The 26,060-nt window shown below is 44.5% G+C and overlaps 2 protein-coding genes across 2 annotated transcripts in view; one reads left to right on the forward strand and one right to left on the reverse strand.

Annotated features, from left to right (window-relative positions):
- The window catches only part of PYGL (glycogen phosphorylase L), a 36,643-nt gene extending 34,116 nt beyond the window's left edge, over positions 1-2,527 (forward strand). The window contains exon 20 of the mRNA XM_087820529.1: positions 2,168-2,527. Within this exon, the coding sequence (XP_087676655.1) occupies positions 2,168-2,344 (177 nt within the window). The 3' untranslated portion in view covers positions 2,345-2,527. The remainder of the gene's footprint in view (positions 1-2,167) is intronic.
- On the reverse strand, positions 1,412-24,712 carry ABHD12B (abhydrolase domain containing 12B). The gene is made up of 13 exons (XM_087820537.1): positions 24,651-24,712; positions 20,124-20,251; positions 18,105-18,207; positions 16,083-16,202; positions 14,199-14,229; positions 11,852-11,897; positions 11,618-11,747; positions 11,154-11,191; positions 9,115-9,194; positions 5,302-5,384; positions 3,881-3,959; positions 3,170-3,288; positions 1,412-3,050 (listed from the first exon to the last, which is right to left on the reverse strand). The coding sequence occupies exons 1-13, from the start codon at positions 24,710-24,712 to the stop codon at positions 3,023-3,025; spliced, it is 1,047 nt and encodes a 348-aa protein (XP_087676663.1). The 3' UTR covers positions 1,412-3,022.
- Between the last annotated feature and the right edge of the window lie 1,348 nt (positions 24,713-26,060).

The following is a 26,060-nucleotide window of genomic DNA, read 5'->3' on the forward strand; positions in this document are numbered from 1 at the left end:
ACCCACTCATTTGTTCAGCGGAGAGGCACTGGGGCCTTCTGCATGGCAGGCACTGCTGAGCACTGAGACCCCGGCATGGACAAAGTCAGGCCCTCCTTCCCTCCCCTCAAGGAGCCTGTTTAGTGTTCATCACCAAGGTAGCTTTTTAAAGTAAAAATACCAGTCCTCTCAGAGAGATCCTGACCTAGTAGTGGGTGGGATCACTCTCAGTATTTGAAAAACCTGCTAAAATGATTCTGATGCTGAGTCTTAGTTTATTGGGATAAAGACTGGCCTCCTATCTTTGAAAACTGCAAAAACAAAAAAGTAGGGGGAGAGGAAGGAAAGGAAAGGCCAGAGCCACATACATCTTTGTCAAATAGCCCAGCCTCTGGCTGCATTTAGTAGATCTGATCATCTCTGATAGAAAAGACTTTTAGTGAATTTCAGGCCCCACAGAAGAACAGACGCCAGGAGAGGCTGGCTCTGTGCCAGGACTCCAGGATGGGTCTCTCAACGTCGATGTCCTTGAGCCTTCTTCTGGGTTGCCGTTGCCCCCATAGTCTTTTTTTTTTTTTTTTTTTTTTGCCCTCCAATTTGGAAAGCATTCTACAGCAGAACAGTGAGGATCCATAAAACCACCACCTCCTGCCCTTTGTACACATCAGTAACTATTTCCAACAGAAACATACTTCACTAACATTTCTTCTATTCCTTTCCCAAAGCAGGTAACAGGGTGGTTCCTATAGTCATCCAAGGTATCCCGTTGGAGTTTTAAAATAGGATCATTCAAGGCTCAAGCTGCTTCACAGCCCTTATCTCCTGGTAGAGTCATATCCAGCCCCCCAAAAGTGTACAGACGAGAGTAAATTCAAGGGAATGGCCACAAGCAAGGAGAGGCAGTACTAGAGTTAGGCTCTCACTCCCTGCTTCCTGAGCACTGGAGACAATAGCCACATACATCAACAGAGGGAGGGAAATGGCCACCCCTAGCTCTTTTCTCTTGATTTCTACCCATGCATGTATGTAGAAAGGCTACAGGGGGACAGAAATATAAACAAAATAGAACAGGAAAGGAATGTCTGACCCAGGGCAAGCACAAACGTGAATGTTGAATTTGCACAATGGGTCTCTTCTGTTAAAATGATGGCCCCCGTCCAAAGGATGCCCATCTAGAAGCCAGGCGTGTGGCTCATTCTTTTTTGTTCATTAGTGCAAACTGCAGTTTTTACTCTTAACAATAACTGTATTGTTGAGGCTTAATGACTAGGCTTCCCAACCACATGGGGGAGGGGGAGGTCTAAGCCTCAACAATACAAAGAAAGTGAATAGAGGAGCTTTTACTCCCTTATTTTAGTAAGTTTCCAGAGTCTGAACAACCTAATTTCAGAGTCTTTTCTGTGGTACCTTAAGGAATGATGGTAGTTTGAGGTTTTGTTTTTTAATGCTTATAATGCATTGCTATTGCTATTGGTTTTGAATAGTGTTCGGGTCATTTTCAGTGAACTCTTAGAGTTCTTTACAAAATCATGAGGCTATAAAATAAATACTTTCTTATATTCTTAGTTGTATAAAAATTATGAGATTTGGATGATACATATTTTATTAAGGATAAAACCTTAATTGATCCTGTTTTGAAACCCCAGTGGGATTCAGTATCCTACTGGCACATCTACCTTCAGAAAGAACAAGAAAAGCAGAAAGCAGGTCAATAAAGGCTGTCACTGGATCGTTTCCTGATAGCCAGCATCCTAGCGTAGTGTTTCTCAAACTTTTTGAGCCGCAGGTTCAATCTCTTGACAAGGTTTCTAGCAGATAATGAATGTTAGTGTCCCCTCCTTTCCTCTGTAGTTTAAAGGAAGGTATCTTCATTCTAAATAAAGCATAGGAAATGTGATTTCCATGCCAAAACACTGTAACTATAGCAAAAATGATCAAATAGGTCATTTACATACATGGTTTCTCTGAAAATGAAAAATACATTTTTTTATTCTTAAGAGAAATATATACTCTAAATAGGAGAAAAGCACAGTCTGCCCTATTTAGCTCTCAACTGTGAAACACATGGATTTGTGAATCACTACCATTCACTCCTGTCATTTTCTCCATGTAATGTGCTTCAGTATGCTCTGCCTGATGTTTGTCAGCCCCGTGGGCAGTCAGGCTATGTTGTCTGTGTTGTTTACAGAATCCAAAGGCCTGGAACACAATGGTACTCAAAAACATAGCTGCCTCGGGAAAATTCTCCAGTGACCGAACAATTAAGGAGTATGCCAGGGACATCTGGAACATGGAGCCTTCAGATCTAAAGATTTCCCTGTCCAATGAATCTAGCAGTGGGGTGTACAAGGCCAATGGAAAGTAAGTTGTAAAATGTCTCCAGGAAAAAAAATAGCTTCTTATTGGACTTGAACAGTTTTGCAACATTCTTTGATTTTGTTTTGTTTTGTTAGTTAACAATCCAGTTAAGTATCTCAGGGGATTGGGAGGGGAAAGTGTATAACTGTATTAGATAGAGCTAAAAATAAAGTGTCAATTTCCAGAGCTACCTGAGTGTCAAAAGGTATTATTTTATAACAAATTGAGTGGCATGCTAGGGCTTTCCCCAACCTAATCAGAAAGCTAGAAAACTGCTTGGGACTTTGTAAATGCCATGTAAATAAATTAAACGAAAACACAAATTATTTACATTGGAGCACCTTTCTTACACTGCTGTTATCTAAATCCAAACCAAACACCACACCTGATTCACAAATAGCCCAGGATGTTTGGTAACTACACATTTTTATATGGGATCCAGTTTTTACCAAATTCTGATTCCCCACATGATGTTTCAGCATATTCCACACAGCAGACTATGATAAGCTAAATGAGAACATTCTGTACTGCCCAGGATCCATGCTTTCTAGCTGGCAAGTGACTCGTAGAAATACCAGTGACTTTAGCTCATCCAAGCAACCCAGTACAATTTTACACAAAAAATATACAGCACAGGTGATGTTTGGACCAAGTCTTCGCTGAAGATTTCTGCCGCTCTCAGACCTCATGCCCACTGCTGGCTCAGGAAATCTCTGCAGAAAAAGGACCTAGATCGGATCACATGCTCTCCCCACCTCATGGTCCAAGTAAACCAGAGCAGCCCTAATTGCCCTTAAGGGAAGAAAATCACATTTAGCAAAGCTACTCTTACCTCACAGTTTTTAACAGTGTGGGGCTTCTACAAAGCAGGTTGTGTTGAAAGCCAGGAGGAAAGATCACCATCTTGACCCTCTCTTTGTTCCGATATGCACTGTGTGCAATTTCATAGAGCTGCCAGGGGACAGAAAGACAGAGACTCAAAGGCTCACCATCAAGGTGTTGCTTTTCTAGTCTAATTGTCTTAAAAGGGCACAGAAGCACCAGTGTGAGGAGTTAGTCCCATTGGGTCAGAGATGTGGGGACTCTCCACGTTCCCAGCTGGCTGCCTCTCCAACTAAAGGGCTGAAAGCTGCCTGCCGACGAGGGAACGCAGGCAGAACCTCACCCTGCCGCCGTCCACGCCTCCCTGCACGGGGACAAGGGACTGTGATGGACACACTCTGTTTGGTTAAAAGAAAGGAAACTGCGTCCCCATTTTTAGAGCCACTACAGGGAAGACTACGTGGCGGTTCCCATAGTGTCCTGGGATCTTCACGCCACTTCCAGGCTCACAGACCCCACGTGAGGAGCCAGGGTCCACCACAAAGGCTCCTCTGCGCTGAGCAGCGTGGATCTTACTGGATACACCAGGCAGCGTGGCTGCGATGGGCGTGGAGGGTCCCCGTGTGTGTCAGACCCTCCTTTGGGCTCTAGTCAGAGTTTGACTGGAAGAGATGGTGAGTAAGTACAGCGTGTGTCAGTCAGCACGGAGCTCCTGGTTTACCTGTTTTCCATTCTCCAAGGGCACGGTGCTGTCATCCTCGCCGTGAAGGATGAGGAGGGGGGAGGACAGGAATTTGACACTAGGAACAGGCAGGAGACAAGCATTCAGTTCAAGAATTATACGCTGGGATTGCTCTTCTTCTTGAGGTCTGCCCAAAATGCAGGAACTCGCTTTCCTTCCAGCCCAGGAATGACAATTTCATGTAAAACAAACTTCACACAGTGACTTGTTTTTCCTCTGGGTAAGAGGCTCCCTCTTCTGTTTACTCATACCATGTCATTAGGTATCTAATTTAATCTTCTGCAATGTGGGGTTTTTTTTTTAAATAACGAAGAACACTGAAATACTGAATTTATACAGAACTGAAAAAGCCTCATCTTTTTCCTTACTCTACGTTATATCATAATATTTGGATTATAATTAAAAGACTATAAAAGAGCCCTGTTGGTTGAGCACTGTCCTGCGCACTGAAAGGTCTCGAGTTCGATTCCTGGTCAGGGCACAGACCCAGGCTGTGGGTTCAATCCCCAGTCAGAGTGCACATGAGACGCAACCGATCGATGTTTCTCTCTTACGTGGGTGTTTTTCTCTCTCTCTCCCCCCTCCCTTCCTCTCTCTCTAGAAATCAATAAAAACATATTTAAAAAATAAGACTCTCAAAGAAAAGAAAGTAACTCAAAACCCCAAAACAAGAACTATCCCAGGACAAAACAGAACTCTTTGTAGCAATGTAGTTCCTCTTCCCCACAGCTGTACAGGATGAACATGCAGTTAAGAAGTTGATTAGCTTCCCACTCAGCTTCCTACTTTGGTAACTCAAAAAGGCTGTGGCATGAAGAATGCCCGTTCCTGGCTCCAGAGACATTCTCCAACAATACTTCCCTCCCCTACCCAGTTCTGGTAGCCATCCATCCATACCACAGTGACATGCTGTTACTCCCAAGAATGTTAGATCCCTCAAGTGTGTTGAACCAGAAAAAATACTGATAACGACTGACTACTTGCAGGCACTCAACTTCTCCAACTACGAGAGGGTAACTTGCCAAGTTCTAATCACTGGATGTGCTGTCAGGTTGGTAGGTTGGATAGTGGATAGGTTTTGGTTACATGGGGAATGAAGCCTAGAACTCAGGGACCCCCCAAGAAATGTTAGGCTAGACCCAGGAGGGCCTTTAAAAGGTCCTGATAGGCCCGAAATCTACAACTCCCTTTATGACTTCAGAGAAAGGACTGAATCTGTGAAGTCATCGAATTAGTCATGAGGAAAATGTCAAATACTAAAAATTTGTAGACACATTACCCTAAGTCCTGGTGCCCACCTAAGAATTCTCATCTACCCACCCAGTAGTCACATGATAGTCACCCCCAGAATCCTACAGACATAGTAATATAATAACAGGCATTTTTCATCATTAGCTTACTTTTCATCATTAGGGAAGACTATTTTGTCTTCTCTCAGGGCATCCATAAGAGTTTGTAAAAATCCTGGAAGTTTCCGGTAAATCTATTTTTTAAAAAGGAAAAAAAATTAAAATTGGGGGATTTGGTAGTAAAATGGGCATGGGTTCTGCAGGTTGGGGCCAGTAAAGACAAATGTTTGCTCCAGTGTTGGCCTCAGCCTGCTGTTTCCAGGAACCTCTGTGGTTTCTTGGGTTTTGTCTGGCCAGCGTGTTTTGCCTGGTCTCAGAGCAGATGATTTGCAGTCAGATGCGGTCCGCATACCCCAACACTGCGTCTCCTTCCCTTTCACCCATACTAGTGCAAGGTTTCCTGTTTTGTTTTATCTTTATCTTCTGATTCCACCGCCCCTGGAATCAGGACTCCTCTGAGGGAAATTCAATAAGAGAAGCCCTTCAGCAATTCATCTCAAATGCCAAAGGAGTGAGAAGAAAGCTGGCCCAAGCCAACCTCCTCTGGTCTTCCTCCCCACCAGCCCAAGTGCCCTTTGAGACTCAGAGGTCATAGCATCCCCTCCAGCCCGGAGGACAGCGACGAGTTCCTAATTGGTCTCCCTGCCTCCTCTCCGTTCTGGAATACCACCAGATAAATATTCTTAAAATGCCAGTTACATGAAATCCACTGTTACGTGGCTTTGGGAGTGCCACACTATCTACTTAAAAACAACAACTCCTAGCCTGGCTGCAAGCCCATCCACATGTGACCACAATCTCTCATTCTAAAGGCTGCACATCTCCAATCTGTCTGCCCAGGGTGAGAAAATGTAGGACTGAGTCCCACTTCCTCTTCTTCTAGGGCATGTGACAATGGGGCAAGCCACTAGGCTTCTGTTTCCCTCAGCTCTCAGTGGAGACGATGCCAAACTCACAGAGTTGCTGTGAGGACGTAAAAGGATCCCAAGGGTGAGAGATCTCACAGAAAAGGCTTATATGATTCTCAGCTACCTTATAACACATAATTGCCCCATTCCAGCCACGTGCCTGGACTCACCTTCCCCCTCCTCTCTGGGTGACCTAGCTGCTCTCCCTCACCTTCAAGAAAGCCTACGTCCTGTCAATGTGAGTCTTCACTGGCCACGTCTGCACACGAGACCCTTCTCTTCCCTGAATTCTCCTTACCCTGAACTTACTATTCTGGGTCCTCCCCTAACACTAACCTTAGTCTACTTTGTAACAGAAAGAGTGGGAAAAGACAACATGCATCTGTTCAGTGCCTATTAGCATAGATTATTTTACTTAATTTAATCTTCGTAACAACCCTAAGCAATAAGCAGTTATCTACCCTGTTACATAAAGATGGGAAACTCAGAGAAGAAAAATAACTTATCTAAGTCATAATTGGTTAGTGGCAGAGGCCAAGTTTGAACTCAAATATTTCTGGCAGAGAGAAAGAGAGAGAGAGAGAGAGAGACAGAGACAGAGACAGAGTCAGAAACACTGGCACTAGAGTGATGAGAAGGTCCAATTAGTAAATGGTACTGAACCAACTGCAAAAGTACATACCTGTGATATGGCTCTAAGTGTAAAAGGTAAAACAATTTGTAGAAGATAGCACAGAAGAGTATCTTCATAATCTTTCAGTAAGCAGCGTTTTATTAAACGGGACACTTATATTTAAAAAGTATTAACCATTAAAAAATGTTGGTTAAACTGGTTCACATGAAATTTAGGAACATCTCTTCAATATGAGATGCCATTAAGGGAGTAAAAAGCAAAACAAATATTTTTTTAAAAATAAACAAAAAAGAATATATTTGACAAACAAACCATTTTAATGACTTACCCTATGAAGAACTTCTACAAATAAAAAGACAACTCAATTTAAAAATGAGTTAAAGACATGAACAAGTATCTCACAAGAGATGATATCTATCTAAATGGCTAATAGACATATGAAAAAAAAATGCCTAGCTTCATTAGTCATCAAATGCAAATTAAAACCACAATGAGATATCAATCTGAGGGCAAGGATATAAAGCAACTGGAGCTCTCACATACAGTAAGTGGGAGAGTGAGGTGGCAAAGTCACCTTGGAACACTGCTTGGCACTGAACGTATGCCTACCTTATTACCCAGCAATTCTGCTCCCAGGGTATACCACTGAAATGTGTACACAAGTTTAGAGAATACATGTTCAAGAACATTTATAACAATGGTGTTATCAACTACCCCAAACAGAGAGCAATTCAGATGTTCACAAACAATGGACTAGATCAATAAATTGTAGTGTATTTATACAATGAAATACTATATAATAATGAAAATGATCTAACCACAACTATACATCATGGATAAAATCTTACAAATATATGCTGGTTGAAAAAATATAATAGAACACATCCTATATCATTCTAACATATAAAGTTCAAAAACAAACAAAACTGTACTGCTTAGAGATGCACACACTGGTGGTAACACTACAAAGAAAAGATATGTGGCTGACACAGGACTGAAAATGATGGACATGATTACTGTAAAATTCAGGCTAAGGATTACAGTTAAGATGAGGCTTATTGGGTTGGGAAGTAACATAGATGAAACTTCTGGTGATGCTAATTTATTGATTTAGGTATTGGTTACATCTTGACTTATGTGTTCATTTTATAATTATTTTCTAATCATGTGTTTTCTCTATTATGTTACTATTAAAATTATAAAATTTCAAAAAAGAAGCAAAAGTAAGTGGGAAGACTGTATTTGAATTGTTAAATACCTACAAGTTAGTGAATCAGTTAGTAATTACTTAGAGTAATATAACAGATGATCAATTAATGGTTATCTTAAAATAAATATTCAGTTGTTTAGAAGCAATTGAAAATGTTGTATTTGTTAAATCTCAAATTACTCAGCATTCAGTATTTTGGATTGCAGAGGAGATTCCTGTATTGAGCTGAATCTTAGGTAGTATAGGTATTTTCAAATTTATGTGATTCTGTATACTAGCTGTCCCAGAAGTAATGAGCTACCTTTCCCTGAAATAGTTAAGCAAATTCTAGGAAGTTCGAAGATGATTTATTGTACAAAAGTAGACAGTTGAATAAAAGTGCCCCTACGATGACTTCCAACATTAGAGGACAATTTAAACTTGGGGTCATGTATTCCTTCTAAGAATCTCTCCTATATCTGTCTGCCTCTCTCTCTCTCTCTCTCTCTCTCTCTCTCCCCCCCCCCATCCTCCCTCTCTCCCTCACTCTCAATCATTTGCTAACATTTATATGGATGTGTGTCTATAAGCAATTGAGCATTGGGTTTGAAATAAAATTATAAAATAAGGATAAGATACACAACAGATAAAAAACTACATCTTGTTGTCCAATTCTTTATACCTTATCTTCTTGGAAAGATTGTCTTCCCTACATGGGATACTGTATAAAATCATTTGGTGGCTTCCTTGAATTCTCTAGAAGCTTTCTTATCATAAAATCATGAAAGACATGGCTGACAGTCATAGGACTAAAAATGATGTATGAGAGGTTTGCTTTCACTTTTTAAAAGACTAATAATAAATAAATAAACCTAAATCAAGTCTATATATTAAAAAATTGTAAAAGATAAGAAGTAAAACTTTGACTCTTAATAGGCCATTCAATCTATTAGAAGAAAATAAAAGACCTACCAAACCCAAAGCCACAGTGCCTTCCTTTAATAGCAACTAGCTAATAACTTGTCTGAAGTTAGAATAACTTAGAAACATATAAAACTAGTTAAGGAATGTGGTTAATAAACACAAGGGTGTGGGAACACTCTGACATCTCATGAAATGAGTAGCAGGCTCACCTTTAGCAAGGGATAATTGATACTGGCAGTCCACATGTTGGTAAACGGAGCTTCCAGAACAAGAGCATCGACTGGGGATCCTCGAAAATAATAAAAAAGAAATAACTGCCTATCACCCCTAAATAGCGCCTTCCCTAAATAAGGGGTACTTAAGGTCTTGTACACAGACTACCACATCAAAATCACTTGTGAAGCTTATTAATAATGCAAATGCCTGGCCCCCACCCAGACTTACTGAGTTAGAGGTCAGAATCTCCAGGGCTTGGGAGGAGGAAGTGTGAGAATGTGCATTTTTAACAAGCTCCCCCACCCACCCACCCAAGGGATTTCCATGCACATGGTAGCTGCAAACCACCACCTTCCTCTAAAACATAGCCAGATTTCCAAGGCTTGCATAATTTAAGAAAGCAAAGTACTATGGGAAGGAAAACTATTCTGCAGTCCATTGTTAAGAACGTGCCAGAGGCTGATTCAGTTGTTTAGGCCAACACTTTCTCAGAGAACAATTAGAAAATGTGTGTCAGATGAGGATATGTGTGTGTGTTATGTGTATGTGTGTGTATGTGTGTATATGTGTGTATGTGTGTGTGCGTGTGTGTGTGTGTGTGTATGTATGTGTGTATGTTTGAAGGCACCTGAGGGCTGCTAGATCACTGAGATTTTGTAGAGTGGAGACCAAAAGAAAATCTTTTTTTTTTTAAACATATCTTTATTGATTTCAGAGAGAGGAAAGGAGAGAGAGAGATAGAAACATCAATGATGAGAGAGTCATTGATCGAGCCCGCAACCCGGGCATGTGCCCTGACCGGGAATCGAACCCCGATCTCCTGGATCCTAGGTCAATGCTCAACCGCTGAGCCACGCCCGGCCGGGCCAAAAGAAAATCTTAAGAACAGTCGGAGGAAAATGTAAGCATTATCTTCAGAGGAGCAACAGTAAGACTGGCCGCTGACTTGCTAGTGAAACGGAAAGCCAGAACAAAGTGTCGAAATAAAATTACTGCCAACCTAGAATCCTATGCCCAGTGAAAATACCCTTCAAAACCGAAGATGAAATAAAGACATTTTCAGACCAAAGCTGAGAGACTTTTTCACCAAGAGACAGGCAGCACAAAAATCCCAGATGAAAACAGAGAAATGCTGAAACTAATAAAGAGCAAAGAAAAGATTAAACCTAAATATTGACTTTTATAAGAATAATAATGTTTTACGGAGTGCGTATAAAGAAAAATAAAATACATGATAGCAAGAGGTCATAAGTAAAGGACGTAAAAGGAATTAAAATGTTCCAAGGTCACTGCATTATCGAGGAAGTGAAGCAGTCATTTATGTGAGAATTTAGTTCAGATAATATGGCAGTGTCAGCACTGCGAAGGAAGTGGCAGAGAGCTGAGAGCTTAGAGGAGCACTGAAATAATGTTTAGCTTATTTACATAAGTAATTAAGATTATGAATAGCAGGTGACTTGCTTTAAAATATTTATGTAACTCAGCCTGACCTGTATTGCCAAGATACGATGCAAGAGATTACAAGCTTTTAATGTGAGTCAAAGTCACCTTGTCCTATTCACAGAGATTCCAATTCATAAAAATAGCTCCAGGAAACCTGTGTTTTAAAAAAGCACCCCCACGAGATTCTGATTCAGGCCATTCTCAGCACATTTTGAGAAACGCTGACATAAATATTGTGTAAGACAGGCCGCAGGAAGCAAGCCCTGCCTATTATTTCATATGTATTCTTTTCCTCTCCTGTAATCCAAATTACTCCATAATAACATTTATTATCACTTCACAATGAGGGCTCTTTCAAAGGTAATTGTAAGTCTTTCCTTAGTATTTATTTTTTATTTCATAATCTTGAAAAGCAGCTATTTTATATTAAATAGAGAAAGAAAAGAAAGCTTGCTACGCTGTCAGAAACTGCCTAAAGTTGGGTTGCTTTGGGTATCTCTGTGTTCAAAGTGTGCACAACGGTCTCTTGACTGCTTTTAGTTTCCCACCCCAAGCCAGGAAATTATACCATGGAAGCATTTTATTGTACCTTTCTCTTCTAGTACTCTTGCAGCATTTGTCACAACTCTGTAAAGCAATGAAAATTAGTACATATGTGAAAGTGACCTACCAGTCAAGTAAATGATACAAAATGCAACACCCAGTAGGAGCGTCTGATGAACGCTCTGGAGGCTCTGGTTAGAAAATGCTCATAGACACAAAATTCTGCACAGGGTTTCAAGGGGGCCCACTGACCCTAAATTAAGAATCCTTTTCTTTAAAACTCTCAAGGAGAGTTCTGGAATGGCTGCAGTGTCCCAGATAACCAGAGAGCTGGACCCTCCCTTGTTTTACAAACAGGCACACTGAGAAGGCAAGGTGTCTGGCCACAGGCTGGAAGCGAGAGAAACCAGAGAAGAGTCCCTGTCTCCTAGGTCGTTGATCCTTCCAGTGCTCACTGCTGCCTAAAGCCCCAAGGACCCACCTAAGGCCCCCTCTTCAGACCCCACTTACCCTGTCCCCAGAGAGTGGCCCCAGAGGCACACAGGGGTGTGACCACTTCTTGCCTTGGTCCACTTATAGACACAGATAGCATCCGCAGTGAGTCCCTCCTCTGTGGGCTTCCCCGTAGAGTCCCCAAACCCTGGCAGCAAGGAAAGGCAAACAGTGTCACCGCCTCCAAAGTGAGAGTCATCCAAAGCCTCCTGCTTTCTGGAAAAGTCTCTCTGCACTGTCCTTAGCACATACCTCGGTAGTCAACAGACAAGACGTGAAAGCCACCATCGCTCAGCACCTGGATGACAAAGGAGCCTTTGTCACTTGAATTAGAAGATGTAGACAGAAAAGGTGGTACAACCTCCTCGACAACTCCATAACCCTAGTGGTGACCGTTTAATAAGTAGGGGGAAGATGTGTCTTTGAAATCTGGTGTTTCACTTCAATCCTGAGACAGACCCAATGGGAAGGAAGGAAAGCATCGGGGCAGAGCGGGCAGAGCAGGGCCGAACAGTCTGGGTCACGCGAGGTGGTCTGCCACTTGCCAGCTGTGTGACCTTTGGGCCATCCACTGAGCATTTACATATGCAAATATCATTCTGAAAACTGAAAAACAATAGTAGTTGCCTTCAGGATTGTTGGAAGATTACATGAAATGACATATTAAAATATCTTGGTATATAGTAAATGTCTTTTTTAAGAATTCCCTTGAGAATGAGAACTCTACACAGAGTTGTATTAGAGGCAATCAAGCAAATGGGAGGTCATTATAGTAACTACAAACAGATAAAGAGTTAATGTCGATCGAAAATGAAGAGATCACTGGATTATATCAAGTCACTGCCAAGCCCCATGTAGGTAGATGAGGAAAGACTATGAAAGCATAACTTTAAACGAAATGAATCACAGAGACAGGCAAAGAGAAGGCAGAGGAAAGGACGAAAGTTACGGTACAGACGCTTTTAAAACAAAATCCTCACAACAGTCCTATAACAAATAAGGCAACTGAGCCATGGAGCTTAAGTAATCTGTTCCTGGTCGGTCACCCAAATGTCTAGAGGCAGAACCAAGATTCGCACCTGGGCCTGCAAATGTCCAGATACTGTGCTTCCTCTCCCGCGGCACAGATGCGGGTGGCTGAGTCTCATTAGGAACTTGTAAATACAAATCAAACTGATAATGAGAAAATACATGTAACTTTTTAGTATCTATTTAAACTACATTCACTCCAAAAAGTTATCTAAGAAACAGGGTGGTTAAGCATCCCGGGAAATGGGAATATTCGTGTGTTGTTTGTGGACACTATAAGTTGAAGGACCACTTGCCAATACAACTCAAGAGCAATAGCAACAGATTCCAAGAATTTATCTCTAGGGGGGAAAAAAATCCCCAAGGAAGAATAAACCAAATGCTTAAAATTTTCTGTGGCAATTATTTCAAAGTAATCACCTATCCAAACGAGGAAATGAAGAGCTAAGGAAGCGTGCTCAGGCTGGGAGATGCTGAGACCATGACTGTGGCTGCGGCATCCAGAGTCCGCCTGGGGGAAGAAGCCTTACCATACCTTCCCGCCCACCCCAGCTACCCGAGGATGACTGGCCACTCTTCACACCTACACCTCCAACTCTTCTCCTTTCAGCTCTGCCAAGAGTGGGAGGAGACATCAGCTTCACCACCATCCCATGTGGGAAGCGCAAAGAGAGGGGTGCAGGGTGGAATGCACACCTAGAAATTAACAGGCATCACCGTCCCAGGCAAAACTATCCAGCCCACCTCTACTGCACCAGTCAGCTCCGAGAAGGCAGCGCGAGAGAGGGGCTTCCTGCCTGAACAGGGGGCAGGAGGGTCCCCAGATTGTGGGCCCAGCGGGACCCTGGGCCCCACTAATACTGTCAGATCAGGAAAGAGCGGAGGCGGGAGCTGTCGCGTGAGAGGAGAGATCAGGTCCTGTGGTCAGTAACTGGACAAACCGCCTGGTCACCTGCAGCAAAAATTACCCAACTGGAGTGTGGGAGGGGACAAACAGGGAGCCTGCTCCACCAGCTCTGCGTCAGAAGTCAGAGACGGTTGAGTGGAAAGCCTGCCACCCCCGTCACACCTGCATCTGGAAATGCAGGGGCTGCCCCAGCAAACTGAAGTCACGCAGCAGGCTGGACGACAGGCAAGCGTTGCCACCAGCCGGCTCTGCAAAACCCTTTACGGAGCTGAAGCCAGAGCCTGAATGGCTTTTAAAAACGGACATCCTGTGTCTTTAGCCTATATCACAAAGAAAGGTCGTTTCTTGTAGGAGTGTCTTTCACACTTAATATATTCTCTCAACCCATCCCTCAGAAAAAGCCAATAAACATGTCTTCAACTCCATGTGCTAATGGAGGTGATAAACGCATGGAAGTGTCTCTGGGACTGGCCGATATTCGCATCTGTTTTTATCCCCCGTGGTCAAGGCAGGAAGAAAAGCCCACTCCTGGGACTTCGGGCCCCAGACGCCACCCCGCTCCGGGGAGCCTCGTAGATAACCACTGGGAAGGCTGAGGAAGATGTAGCCCGGGGGGAATAAATGGGGACATAAAATGGGGCCTTGGGGCCCCTTCAGACATACCTTTACTAGATTAAGCCTGTGAGAAGCTGCCCTGTAGAAAGGTTAAAAAAAAAAAAAAAAAAGCACGATTTAGGAATTGGGATGACAAATTCAATAAACGCCAACATCACGCTGCTTGCATTTGACCTCTGCCTTTCCTGCTGGGGTCAGAGACAACTAAGGAGGAGGGAAGGGGGGGGCTCCCCGCACCGCGGCCCAGCTCCCTCCGTGCTCGCTGCGCCCAGGCCTCTGCTCCGCGCCACGCATCTCGTGAAGAAGCGTTCCACTGCATCTCCTTACCTTCTACACAGCGAAACTCATTCCTAAGCATGCTTTTAGAAGCGGAAGGAAAATAAGTTCCAGAAGTGGCTTTTTAGAACAAAGAATGGCATAGTGATGTTCATTACACTAAAGATCTGCCACCAAGTGCAAGAAGAGGAGACTCACGGCCCTGGAGGTACAAGAAACATTTTTTTCCCCAAAAAATAACGCTATCTCTGCACTCTATTAACTACATTAATGAAAGAGAGAAAAAGGTGATTCAAAAGGCAGAGAATTCTTTAAAGTTTGTCTTAGAGCCAAGTTTCATAAACTTTAGTGGATCATGGAGCCCTTTGAATATGTGGTTAAAGCTATGGGCCCATTTCTCAGAAAAATATATATATTTACACTTCAAATTGTATGTACAGTTTTGGGAGGGAGTTCACAGCCCCTCTTGGGCTTTTATGGATCCCAGGTCTAGAACCACTGTTTCCACCCAAGGTTCCCCATAACCTCCATTTGGCCTCCTTTCCGCTCAGCACTACTGATAGCAAGTTGAGGCTTGTGGGCAGGGGCCAGGGGGAAGCTGGGGCTGAGCCCAGAGCTAGTAAATCTGCAATAAGTGAGGGCAACAGTAGGTTCACAGAGCGGGACAGACCTGAATGTGTGATCCGCATGATCCTTTCAATAGGTGCATTGTCACACCAGGCCCAAGCCCGCACTATCAGAACAATGTTAAACAATGCTGAAAAATGTTAAATTCACAGGCAATCTCTGTAAATGTGACTCTAAAATGGACACCTCGAGAAAGCCCCTTGAGCAAAGGCAAGCCTTGAGAAAGTCATCATCCAACAGAAAAAAAAAACAGTGAGAAAAAGAGACAGGCAAGGGAGCCAAGGGGCAGATTCCAGAGCTTGTCACTTAGTTTGAAGTGTCCCTCCAAAGACAGAGCCAGGTCTGTGGGTCTGTGAGGCACACTGCCCCTCCCCCAAGCTGAGGAGACCCAGCAGAGCTGGTAATCATCACCCACCGTAATTACAGGCCCACTGAAGGCTCTGGCAGCACATCAAAGAGAGCCAGGCTTCTGGGAGGCGGCCTTTGTTACACAGCAAGGTTGGGACCACAGAGAGTGAGCTGCAGCATCAGTATTAGAGGCTAGAATTGGTGAGGTCTATGGTCAGAATTTCAGGTGATCTCTCGGGGGAAGTCCAAACCACTGATTAATAGGATTCATGCTAAATAAAAGAATCTTCCTGTATTTTTGTGAAAAAGACCATTGATATGGAAATTGCTCCTCCTGTCCCCATCTCATGCCTGTTCCCTTTCCAGTCATCCATGGGTTCGATCCATCCTATCAGACACTCTCAGGGAGTAAAGAAGCACTGCCTTCCGGGAAACTAATATCTAAATTTTGGAAGTTAGTGTCTCTCAGTTAAGGATCCACACTATTCTACACACAGAACATAGGGATTTTTTTTTTAAGAGAAACCTACTGCCAGAACATCGTCAAATTTCAACAAAGAAATATATGTGGAGGCGTGCTTACACAGTTGAAAACTGAGCCCTGCCTGTCACTCCCACACAGGGCTGAAATGCTGTCTCTCTTTTTAAAAAAAGAAAAAATGTCCACGCAAAGGCACTGACCTGTGTTCTGCACTGCCGTGAAGATAAACAATAATTGGGTTGCCATCATGAAGGGCTGCTTCGTACCAGCAACGGTCCTTCCCCTTAGCCTCTTCCCCGCGGCAGCTGGGCACTGTGTGCCTGAAGAGCAAGGAAAGTTTTTAACAATCATGGACAGAGAGAATTCTCCTTGCCTAAGTCTGAAACACTCCTTATCTCAGTCAGATAGACAGATGGACGGACAGGTAGACTAGACAGATGATGATAGATGATGATAGATGATAGATAGATAGATAGATGATAGATAGATAGATAGATAGATAGATAGATAGATAGATAGATAGATAGATAGATGATTGATGATAGATAGATAGATAGATAGATGATACATAGTTGATAGATGTTTATATAAATGTATTTTACACAAATTTACATATATAATTGTTTATCTAAGTAATATATGTACATGGTAAACATTAAAATGTACTACTATAAAGCATCCTATAATGAAAACCACCATTGCTCTACCCCATCTCCCCCATGCGCAGAGACAATGCCTTTTTACCATTTACTGTTTTAGTTCTCTGGACTCCCACACCTAATAATTTTCCAGCACTGCAGTTCTTAGGTGCAGTCCATCAAAACACAGTCCACTGAGTGAAAACAAGTAAAAGATAACAGGTATTTGCTGAGTGCTATTGGTTTGGCTGAACAGACAAGTTGGGAAGAATTTAAAGGGAAATCAGTTTGTGTAGGAGAAAAAAACTTTAACATGAAACTAAGCTATTCTACTCAAGAAACACAGTGACTTTGTGATTTTAAATACCTGTCTGAGCTTCAGTTCTGCCACCTTGTTAAACCAATGAATAAATCCTGAAAATATAAACACTGCCATATGACATGTCATAAGGTGACTTGGAGAACTGGCCACACAATGTCTAGTCTTCAGTCCTCTCGGTCTTTAGAAGCAGAAAGTCTGACATCAAACCCCAGGGCCTCTGTCCTGAGAAGACAGGCACCGCTGCCAGCCGGATAAGCCAACTAGACAGTCGACTCACCAAGCCAAGGACCGATGGGGTAAGAGCAAAGAATAAAAAGGGTTTCAAATTCCAGCATTCTCAGCTGAACTGCACCCTGCGGTTTAGGAAGAAGTTATGTGAATCCATATTGGTTCCTAGCCATTCTGAGATCACATGTGTAAACTCGGGGGGATGAAATGTGAAACAGCACTGGGAAACTGGCAGCCAAGGACAAGTAGTAGAATCAAACAGAAGATAGCCCGGCCCGACATGGCTCAGCGGTTGAACGTTGACCTAGGATCCAGGAGACCACGGTTCGGGTCCCGGTCAGGGCACATGCCCGGATTTCGGGCTTGGTCCCTGGTCGGGGCCGTGCAGGAGGCAGCCGATCAATGACTCTCATCATTGATGTTTCTATCTCTCTCTCTCCCTCTCCTTTCCTCTCTCTGAAATCAATAAAGATATATTAAAAAAAAAAAAGAAAATACAGAGATTAGCATAGTAAAAAAGACAACAGAATGCTCAGGACTTCATCTGACAAACGCTTACTAAGTGCCTTTCCTGTGCCAAGCACTGTGCTAAACAATGAAAACCCACCGACAGAGTCACCTACGAAAGATACAGTCTTGTAAAGAAGACAAGCACGAACCAAATAATCCCACAAACATTTATTTAATGACAGCGGAATTGATGCAAAAGATAAGCATAGGTTGCCACTAACATATGCCTAAAATGGAGATGAGGAAAGGTTTCCCTGGAAATTACCAATCTGAGATGCAAAAGATGAATAGGCAGTTAGGCAGAAGGTGGGAACGGAGGGAGCAGAAAGATAGATAGAATCGTTGCAGACAGAGAGTGTGGCTTGGTGTGCAAGGAGGCCAGTGGGGCGGGAACAGCCTCCGGGTGCCTCCAAGGAACACCAGCCCCCCACAGGCAGGCAGCAAAGCGCTGGCTGTTCACCATTGCCCTTGTAACATGAAAGCCAAGTCCATCGGGCAGCCCAGTGTCCAATCAGCACACTCACCAGATTCCCAGAATCACCCCGGGTTCCACTTTGATATAGAAGTTCACCGTGTGAGGCATCTTTAACTCTGGTTTCTTTAAGTCCACAAGAAATGGTGCTTTGACTGGAATGTAAAAATCATTATCAACTCCCAGAATCAAATCCCAGCTTTTCAATCACAATCCAAAAAAGTAATTAGCCTTGTGGTTAACATGTTTCTCAGTTGCAAGCTACTACACTACATTCTTAGCAAAGTATTTTATCTCTTTTATTTCATAAATGACATGGCATTATAAGTATACATATGTGTTCATAATAGTTATATTTTCTTGCTCAAATTTCCCTTTTACCTGTATTTAAAGTATATTATTAGGAATATGGTATTTTGTTATCATAAATTCTATTTTGTCAATTATTAAGATACTTACCCCAGCTTTATTGATAAAGATTATATATTTTTGGAATTTGTTTTCTTAATCCAATCTGAGAGTCTAGGTTTTTGATTGATGAGCTGAAATCATTTGTATTTATTTTATATTTTTATATATTTCAACCACCTTATTTCATATTTTCCATTTATTGTTTTTTTCCCCTTTTTTCTCTTTCATGATTTCTATTTGAATAGAACTACTTTCTTCTGTTGGCTTAAAAGGAAAATATCCTGCCTGGCCAGCGTGGCTCAGCTGTTGAGCATCAACCTAGGATCCAGGAAATCGAGGTTGGATTCCCTATCAGGACACATACCCGGGGTTGTTGGCTCGATTCCCAGCAGGGGGCATGCAGGAGGCAGCCGATCAATGACTCTCTCATCATTGATGTTTCTGTCTCTCTCCCTTCCCCTTCCTCTCTCTGAAATCAATAAAAATATATTTAAAACTAAATAATAAATAATAAAAAATAAAAGGAAAACATCCTGTTTTTGTTCCTGTGGTAGTTGCTTTTAATGCAAAGAGCATATTTTATTTTATTTTATTTTTTTTTATTAAATTTTTTTAAATATATCTTTATTGATTTCAGAGAGGAAGGGAGAGGGAGAGAGAGAGAGAGTGAAACATCAATGATGAGAGAGTCATTGATTGAGCCCATAACCAGAGCATGTGCCCTGACCGGGAATCGAACCACGATCTCCTGGATCCTAGGTCGATGCTCAACCGCTGAGCCACGCCTGGCCGGGCGCATATTTTATTTTATAAACTAGGAATGGCCTGCAGAAGAGTTGGCCAAAAAAGTTCTAAAGCTAGATTTTAAAATAGCACCAGGGTGCGGTAACTCATAATAGAGTTTATTCAATACTTATCCTTACCTCAAGCTAAAAGCAAAGGAGACTGCTCCCCTAAAAAAGTAAGAGGACCTAGAAACAGTTAATGAGTGTCCTGCTACTGTCAAGTGTTATTTTTCAAAGTGCAGTCTAAGCCTGGCAGGCAAGGCTTAGTGGTTGAGCATTGACCCATGAGCCAGGAGACTACAGATCACCATTCGATTCCCGGTCAGGGCACATGCCCAGATTTCGGGCTCCATCCCCAGTAGGGGGGCATGCAGAAGGCAGCTGATCAATGATTCTCTCTTATCCTATAAAGTGCAACCTAATCATGCGCCATGAAATGTCCAGGATAAACATACACCTGGGGACAAGGGGACAGGCAGGTGAGAGCATAATCCATGTACTAGAAAAGACATGGGAAAATAGAGTACCACCATCAGCATATCTCTCTTTCTCTCTCTCTCCCTCCCTCTCTCTTTCTTGATATAGGTAAGAGAAGTGAAAAAGAGAATACAACAGGCACATTAACAGCTGATTTGAAGACTGAGCTCCTGAATTGGAAGTCTACCCACAAGGCCATGTTTTTCTATCTCCAACAGATTGCAAGGACTCATGCTAGACCCCAAAGCCAATAATAATCAATTGGTTTCAGACCATTTCACTTGAGCCACAATTTTATAACTGATGAGTCTTTTTCATTCTGCCGCAACTTTAAGGGCAGTGAGCTCCTCATTTGGAAAAAAAATATATAGGCAAATTCATGAAGGGTATATACTTACAAAAATTAAAATAAATTAGCATGTCCATCAGAGGAGGGAAAATGTGTTCTTTTAATGGTTTACTAGTGAAGCTGTGGTACTGAGCAGCAATCGTTCTTCCAAGTGTTTGACAGCATTGTGGAATAGACCTGCAAGATATTGTGAGGCAAACAAGGTATTCAAAAATCAGTCCAGGTTTTGTCTTGGTTTGTTTTTTCTCTTAAGGTCCAAATCAAATTTCAGAGACTAACAGGGAATGACAGGTAACTTAGCATTTAAGTATTTACAGAATGATATGTAATTAGGCCAGATCAAGACCGGGCGGGCACTAAGGGAGAAACAGGTGAGGAAGCAATAGGGGAGGGCCCCAACCAGCTACTGAAAAAGCCCAAGAGTGACAGGACAGGAGGGGAGGGGACACAAATACATCAAAGCCAAGCTTGTTCCCTCACTGCAGCACCAGAGAAGGACCCCAAAGTCATCGGGAACCAGGCTTCAATTTAACAGTTGCCACAGTTTTTAATTATATCCTAATTCAGTGCTGTGTGTGTTAGCTATTACTACTAAAGCATTGCACAAATAATCTAAATGCATAGTCTGAAGCATTGCACAAATAATCATCAGATCACCACTCTTCTGACTGGTCTCAGGAAGAAATGAGCCCCTAAGAGAAAATCCCCACTTCTGATGTGACGTTCCAGTGAGAGGGACCATGAGGAGAGCGTGGGGAGTGGGGGAGGACCTGGAGGTTGGCTACAGCAGGGCTGGGGTCTGGTCAGGAAGGGTCATCGTGGGGTCATGCACATATTGTTTATCCTACTGTTCCCTGTGACACAAGCCACCTAAACAGGGAGCCATCAGCAGACAAGTTGTGATTTGTCCATGAGGGATCACTAATGTCATTTCTGTCTCTAGCCACATCTCTCATGAGGGGTGAGTGTCTCTTACTTTTGAGAAACAAGAGGAAGACAGTGTAATGCCTCCTGCTTCCAGTTTCTGTCTACATTGGCCATTAAAGAAATCCCTTTCCCTGTTGTGAGTGGTGAATGTAAAGATGACCCAGTGGAATCAAGTTAGTAGGTTGGGGGCTGGAAAGCATTCTTGATAAACTGTTTCCCCTGCCTTGATTTCTCGGCTGGACCAGAGGCAGTTTAGAAGATAACTATTATTACCTGTACTTTGCAAATGAGAAGGCGGACAGGTTAAGTAATCTTCCCTAGGTCACACTACCAGTGAGTGGCACTGCCACGTGCACCCAGGTCTGTCTGACCCCAGGGCTCTATGTTGATCTCCAGTGAGCTGTCACAGTCCTGGTGAGCTCACCTTGCCACCCATGTGAGAAGAAATGAACCCCAGGGACAAGGCTGATCTCTGGTGAATTCAGCTCTTGGAGAAGGTTGTCCCAGGACCCCTCTCTCTCTTTCTGCACCCCTGCCCCCTCTCAGGGTCCCTTCCTCCTCCCCCTTTCTCCCCCTTTCCTGCTCCTGTATTCTCAGGAGCTTTCTGATACCAAAGTATCAAAGAAAGGCCTCTGAAAAATATTTCCCTCAAAAAGGGGACATCTGTAATACTTTCAACAATGAGGATAAATTTAAAAAAAAAATTCCCTCAAACGTTTATAACTTAAAAGTCAGAGAGCTTATATATGTTTGGAAGAGGCCTGGAGGGAGAAGACAAGGACTCTCTGATGAATTTCCAGCAATTCTGCAGGGGGTGGAAAGGATAGGTGGGTTAAGGGTAATGAACAACTCTTCAAACACATCAGACATGGGCGATTGCCTACTCATGAAACTAGCCCGAAAGAAATGAAAATGAATGTTGCATAATACTTTAAAATAGCCTCCACGAAGGTGGCAGGAAGGAGAGGACACTGTTGTTCTGATTTTAGAGATAAGACATCAAAAGGCAGAGAAGCCACTTTGAGCCACAGATCAAGCCGAAGTGAGCAGAACTGAACACAGTCTGAATTCTTATGCTTCCTTCCAGCTGGCCGGCCCCAGCTTTCCTTCTCCTGACTCTGAACTCAGGCTACCCCGCCTGTTAGGCTCCTGCTAAGTTATCTTTTGAAAGTAGTGGGGTGCTTGGGAGGCAGAGGCAGTAGAAGGAAATATGTTCCTGTTTTTAAAGAATAATTCATACAGGATCCTTCTCTCAAATAGCTCAAGGCACTTCTGTGAGAAGAGAACAGAGTGACTAGACCCCTTGGAGTGTGCACAGCACCTTCTTTTAACTAGGGGATTGTCAATTTGACTTCCCCTAGATCTGTAGGGATCAAAAGTCACCCGTGGCTAACAGACCTTATTGGAACAGAGGCTGCAGCTCCAGCCCACTCCCCACTGATGGCCTGCCACATCAAACAGCCACCTGGATGCTCTGGTCTCGCCTCGCCTGCCCTTTGATGACTGCACAGCATCCCACAGGGGCCACAGGACCTAACTGGATGATTCTTACAGGAGAAACCTGGTGGAGCCTGAGCTGCTACAGGACAAATAATTCATGCCTCATGCTCAGAGGTGTCTACAAACCAGCTGTGGGCCACCAAAATCTAACCACATTTGGCAAGACAACTATTCCAAATATTAAGACATGCTGCACGCCCACCATCTGTGCCCATTCATTCAGCCAACGTGCACTGGTTACCAAGGAGCAAGTTGCATGCATGTCCTCCCTCGTCTTTCCTCCCAGCCAAACCTTCCCCTCCCTTCATATCCACTCAAGTGTCCCCTCTCTGTCAAAGTCTCTCTAGACAGATCTTCCTATGGTGACCTTTCTCCTCTGTTCACCTCTCCCACTAATTATAATCGAGGCCTCAGTTTGACCCTTAACTGGTGTCTGATTGTTTTCTCATCATTAGCCCTGTCTTCCCAACTCTGTGCCAGGCCCCAGGCGACAAGAACCACTAGCGTAGGTAATGCTTCTTTTACATTCCGCTCTGTCTGGCACAGGGCTGAGTTCCATAAACATCTGTTGAGCAACAGGTTGAAACCCAAAGAAAAGCCCTCATGGTCTGTGCTGACCTACACTAGCCCGGCTCCCAGAAACAGAAAGGACACAGGATGCCGGATACTGGTCGGGGCCTGAGCCTGGGCACATGTTCAATTAGATCAGTAATTTTCTGCTGAGACAAAGAAATGCGCTGCTAGTATTTTATTCCTTCGGGAAGCACCTCTTGAGACTTAGCTTTTAGTAATTAGTAAGGCAAGAGGTAGGGGGACCCCAACTTCCCATCTCCCATACCTATCAACAAAGCGACTTGTTCTCTAAAAGCAGGAGCTGCAGCTTTGATTCTCTGCCAAATAAATGCTAAGTAATCAGCCATCAGCTTTACAGAAAGCACAAAGGAGAAAGCCAGTAAATGCCAGCTTTCCCAGAACAACTGGCCGTGTCAGAGAGGTAGGGCCCGTGAGGGTGAAGTTTGAAAAGTGCTGTCAGTCAGGATACTCTGACTGGTGTTCAGGTCCAACCCAGAAGGGGTGGTGGGCCTGCGCTGCTGAGCCAGGGGAGAGCTGCTCCCTGCTCCCTGCTCCCTGCTCCCCGCTCCCCGCTCCCCGCTCCCCGCTCCCTGCCCTGAGTTACAGACGGAGAAGACAGAAGGTCGGTGTTTGTCTTCACAGCTCAGGCATTCCAAAGTGAAGTCTCCTTTGTCTGGATGCGAGTCTTAGATATTTCATAATGAACAAAAATTAAGCAAAAACAAAGGTAAACAAAAATGCCAATACCTTCCCACACCAATAAGACAAGATACCCGAGTTCCTGGGTCCAGGGTCTCCAACCAATACCTGGCTGCAGTGCAAACAAGACAGGTAATACACTGCTGGTGGGCTCAGGTAGCTTAGGATACTGTTTACACCACGGATTCATGGGAGGAAGAAAATATAAACGCATCGACACAGATATTTCAGATTCAAAGGATGTGAGAACTTGGCACAGGTGATGCCAGGCTATGGTTTCAATGAACTATTTATCTTCGGCGTTGGGGAGGGGTGTTTGTCCTGTAACTACAGGCCAGGGAGTTCACACTCCGGGAGCCAGCTGGCTTTCCCATCCGTTTCCATCTACCAGAGAGGCCCTTGACCTGAGGATGCCATCAAAGACTACAACACAGGTTATTATTGTCACTATTAGTATTTTTTGAATCCACCCTGCATATTAGTAAAATGGTGAAGGCAGATAGGAGATTGTTATAGGAACATGAACCATCTTTCTGGAATCTCTATTTCAGAAGCCCCAAAGGGATATAAGTTCTTTTAAAAAAAATCAAACCCGGGAATCTCCCCGGCCAGGGTTGGGGCTGAGGCTGAGGATAAGGCGTCACCCAAAAGAGCCCCGGGGTTCACAGAGCTCTGGGCCTCTGAAGCGCGCCTCCTTCGGCAGCAGGAGCCACAGTGCCTGCCCGCAGGCCCCAAGGCGGCGAGGCGCCGGGTCACAGCCGGCTCGGCCTCGCTCTGCCCTGGGCCCTCCCTCTGCCCAACCCCCGAGCCACCGGAGCTGCCCCTGGGCTCCCGGACGGGGCGGCGGGCAGGTGGCGGGCCGCGGGCGCGCACTCACCGCACGTTGCGCACGACCATGTCCCACCAGCAGGCCACGCAGCTCTCCGCGCCCCTCTCCATCGCGCACGCCGCCGCGAACCGCCGCCGCGGGAGCCTCTGCCGGCTGCCACCGCCGCACCCCGCCCGCCCCCGCGAGGCCGAGCCCGCCCTCCGCCCCGGGCGCCAACCCGCTGGGCGGCGACCGCGGGCCTGCGCCCGGGAGGCGCCGGAGGCCCGACCCCCGGCGGGAGCAGGGCGCGCCCGAGGGGGGCTCCGGGCGGCGGGGCAGCACCGCACATAGACACACACACGCACGCACACACGCGCACACACATGCACACGCGCGCGCGCACACACACACATGCACACACGCACACGCGCGCACACACGCACACACATGCACATGCGCGCGCACACACATGCACGTGCACACACGCGCACGCACACGAGTATTCTAGAAACAAGCTTCCCATGCTTACAATTAGCTGTGCACAATTTTATTTTCTACTTTATTTTATACACCGCCGCGTGCGCGCGCCCTTCCTTGCTATGGTAGTAATAAAGTATGAGGGTCACACCTGTAGAAGACCGTGCAGAATATAAACTTTCTTCTACTTTGACTCCTCTTTTATTTTCTTTCTTCCTTTTGTTTTTCTCTTTTTCTGAAGCATCCCGTCCCCCTTAACCCCCCCTCCCCCTCTCTCTGACACACACACACCTGTCGCCGTTACTGTACAAGGGATTTCTTTGGCTCCCCTGGGTTGAGTACTGGTTCCTCTGTCCAGGGGTTATGAACTGCACAACTATTCTGTGTCCAAAGTGAACACCTTCTTGGTGTTTTGTTTCTTGAGCAGCATGTAACAGGACCCCACCCTGGCATGAGGAGGTCCACAGAAAGGTTGCGCAGGATTCAGGTTCACAGAACACACTGTGCCCTGGGAGCCAGAACTGTCCTCCAGCAGAGCTGCCCCAGGAAAGCCACGGGGCAAAGTGGGGGGGAATGTGGATGAGAGAGAGAGGGAATGGGGTTCCGTTTGGAAGCAGTTTGATGCCAGTATCAAGTCGTCCTATTGCAGGCAACCTCCCCAGAGGGGAAATGGGAGGTTTCATGGTGCCTGTGCTGTTTGGGTTTTGCCATCGGAGCAGGGGACCTGCCAACCCACAGAAAGCACCCAGGGACCCATCAGTGTGGAGCGAGTAGGCCAGTCTGGAGCAAAGCACCACACCTTTCAGAAAAGGCAGTTCTCTTTGAAAACTAGGCCGTTTCACACAACTGGGCAGGTGAGGGGGAATCCTGGCCACTGCCTCTAGTAACCGCTCTGAGGATGTCAACTTTCTGATTCACATCAAGACAGAAGAGGAATCAAAACAGTAAGGAACGAGGGGGCCTGAGCTTGACCAATGAGCCAACTGTGGGTGGGTTTTCACA

The sequence above is a fragment of the Miniopterus natalensis genome, chromosome 1 (genome assembly GCF_054644295.1).
Source record: "Miniopterus natalensis isolate mMinNat1 chromosome 1, mMinNat1.hap1, whole genome shotgun sequence".
NCBI lineage: Eukaryota > Metazoa > Chordata > Mammalia > Chiroptera > Miniopteridae > Miniopterus > Miniopterus natalensis.

Excerpts from the sequence above, each read along its gene's own strand:
- ABHD12B (XM_087820537.1), bottom strand. The coding sequence starts at position 24,712 with ATGGAGAGGGGCGCGGAGAGCTGCGTGGCCTGCTGGTGGGACATGGTC. Across the intron at positions 20,252-24,650 it reads ATGGTCGTGCGCAACGTGCG|GTCTATTCCACAATGCTGTC; the intron begins GTGAGTGCGCGC and ends AATATCTTGCAG. Across the intron at positions 5,385-9,114 it reads TCAATTATCCCTTGCTAAAG|ATTTACCGGAAACTTCCAGG; the intron begins GTGAGCCTGCTA and ends TTTAAAAAATAG.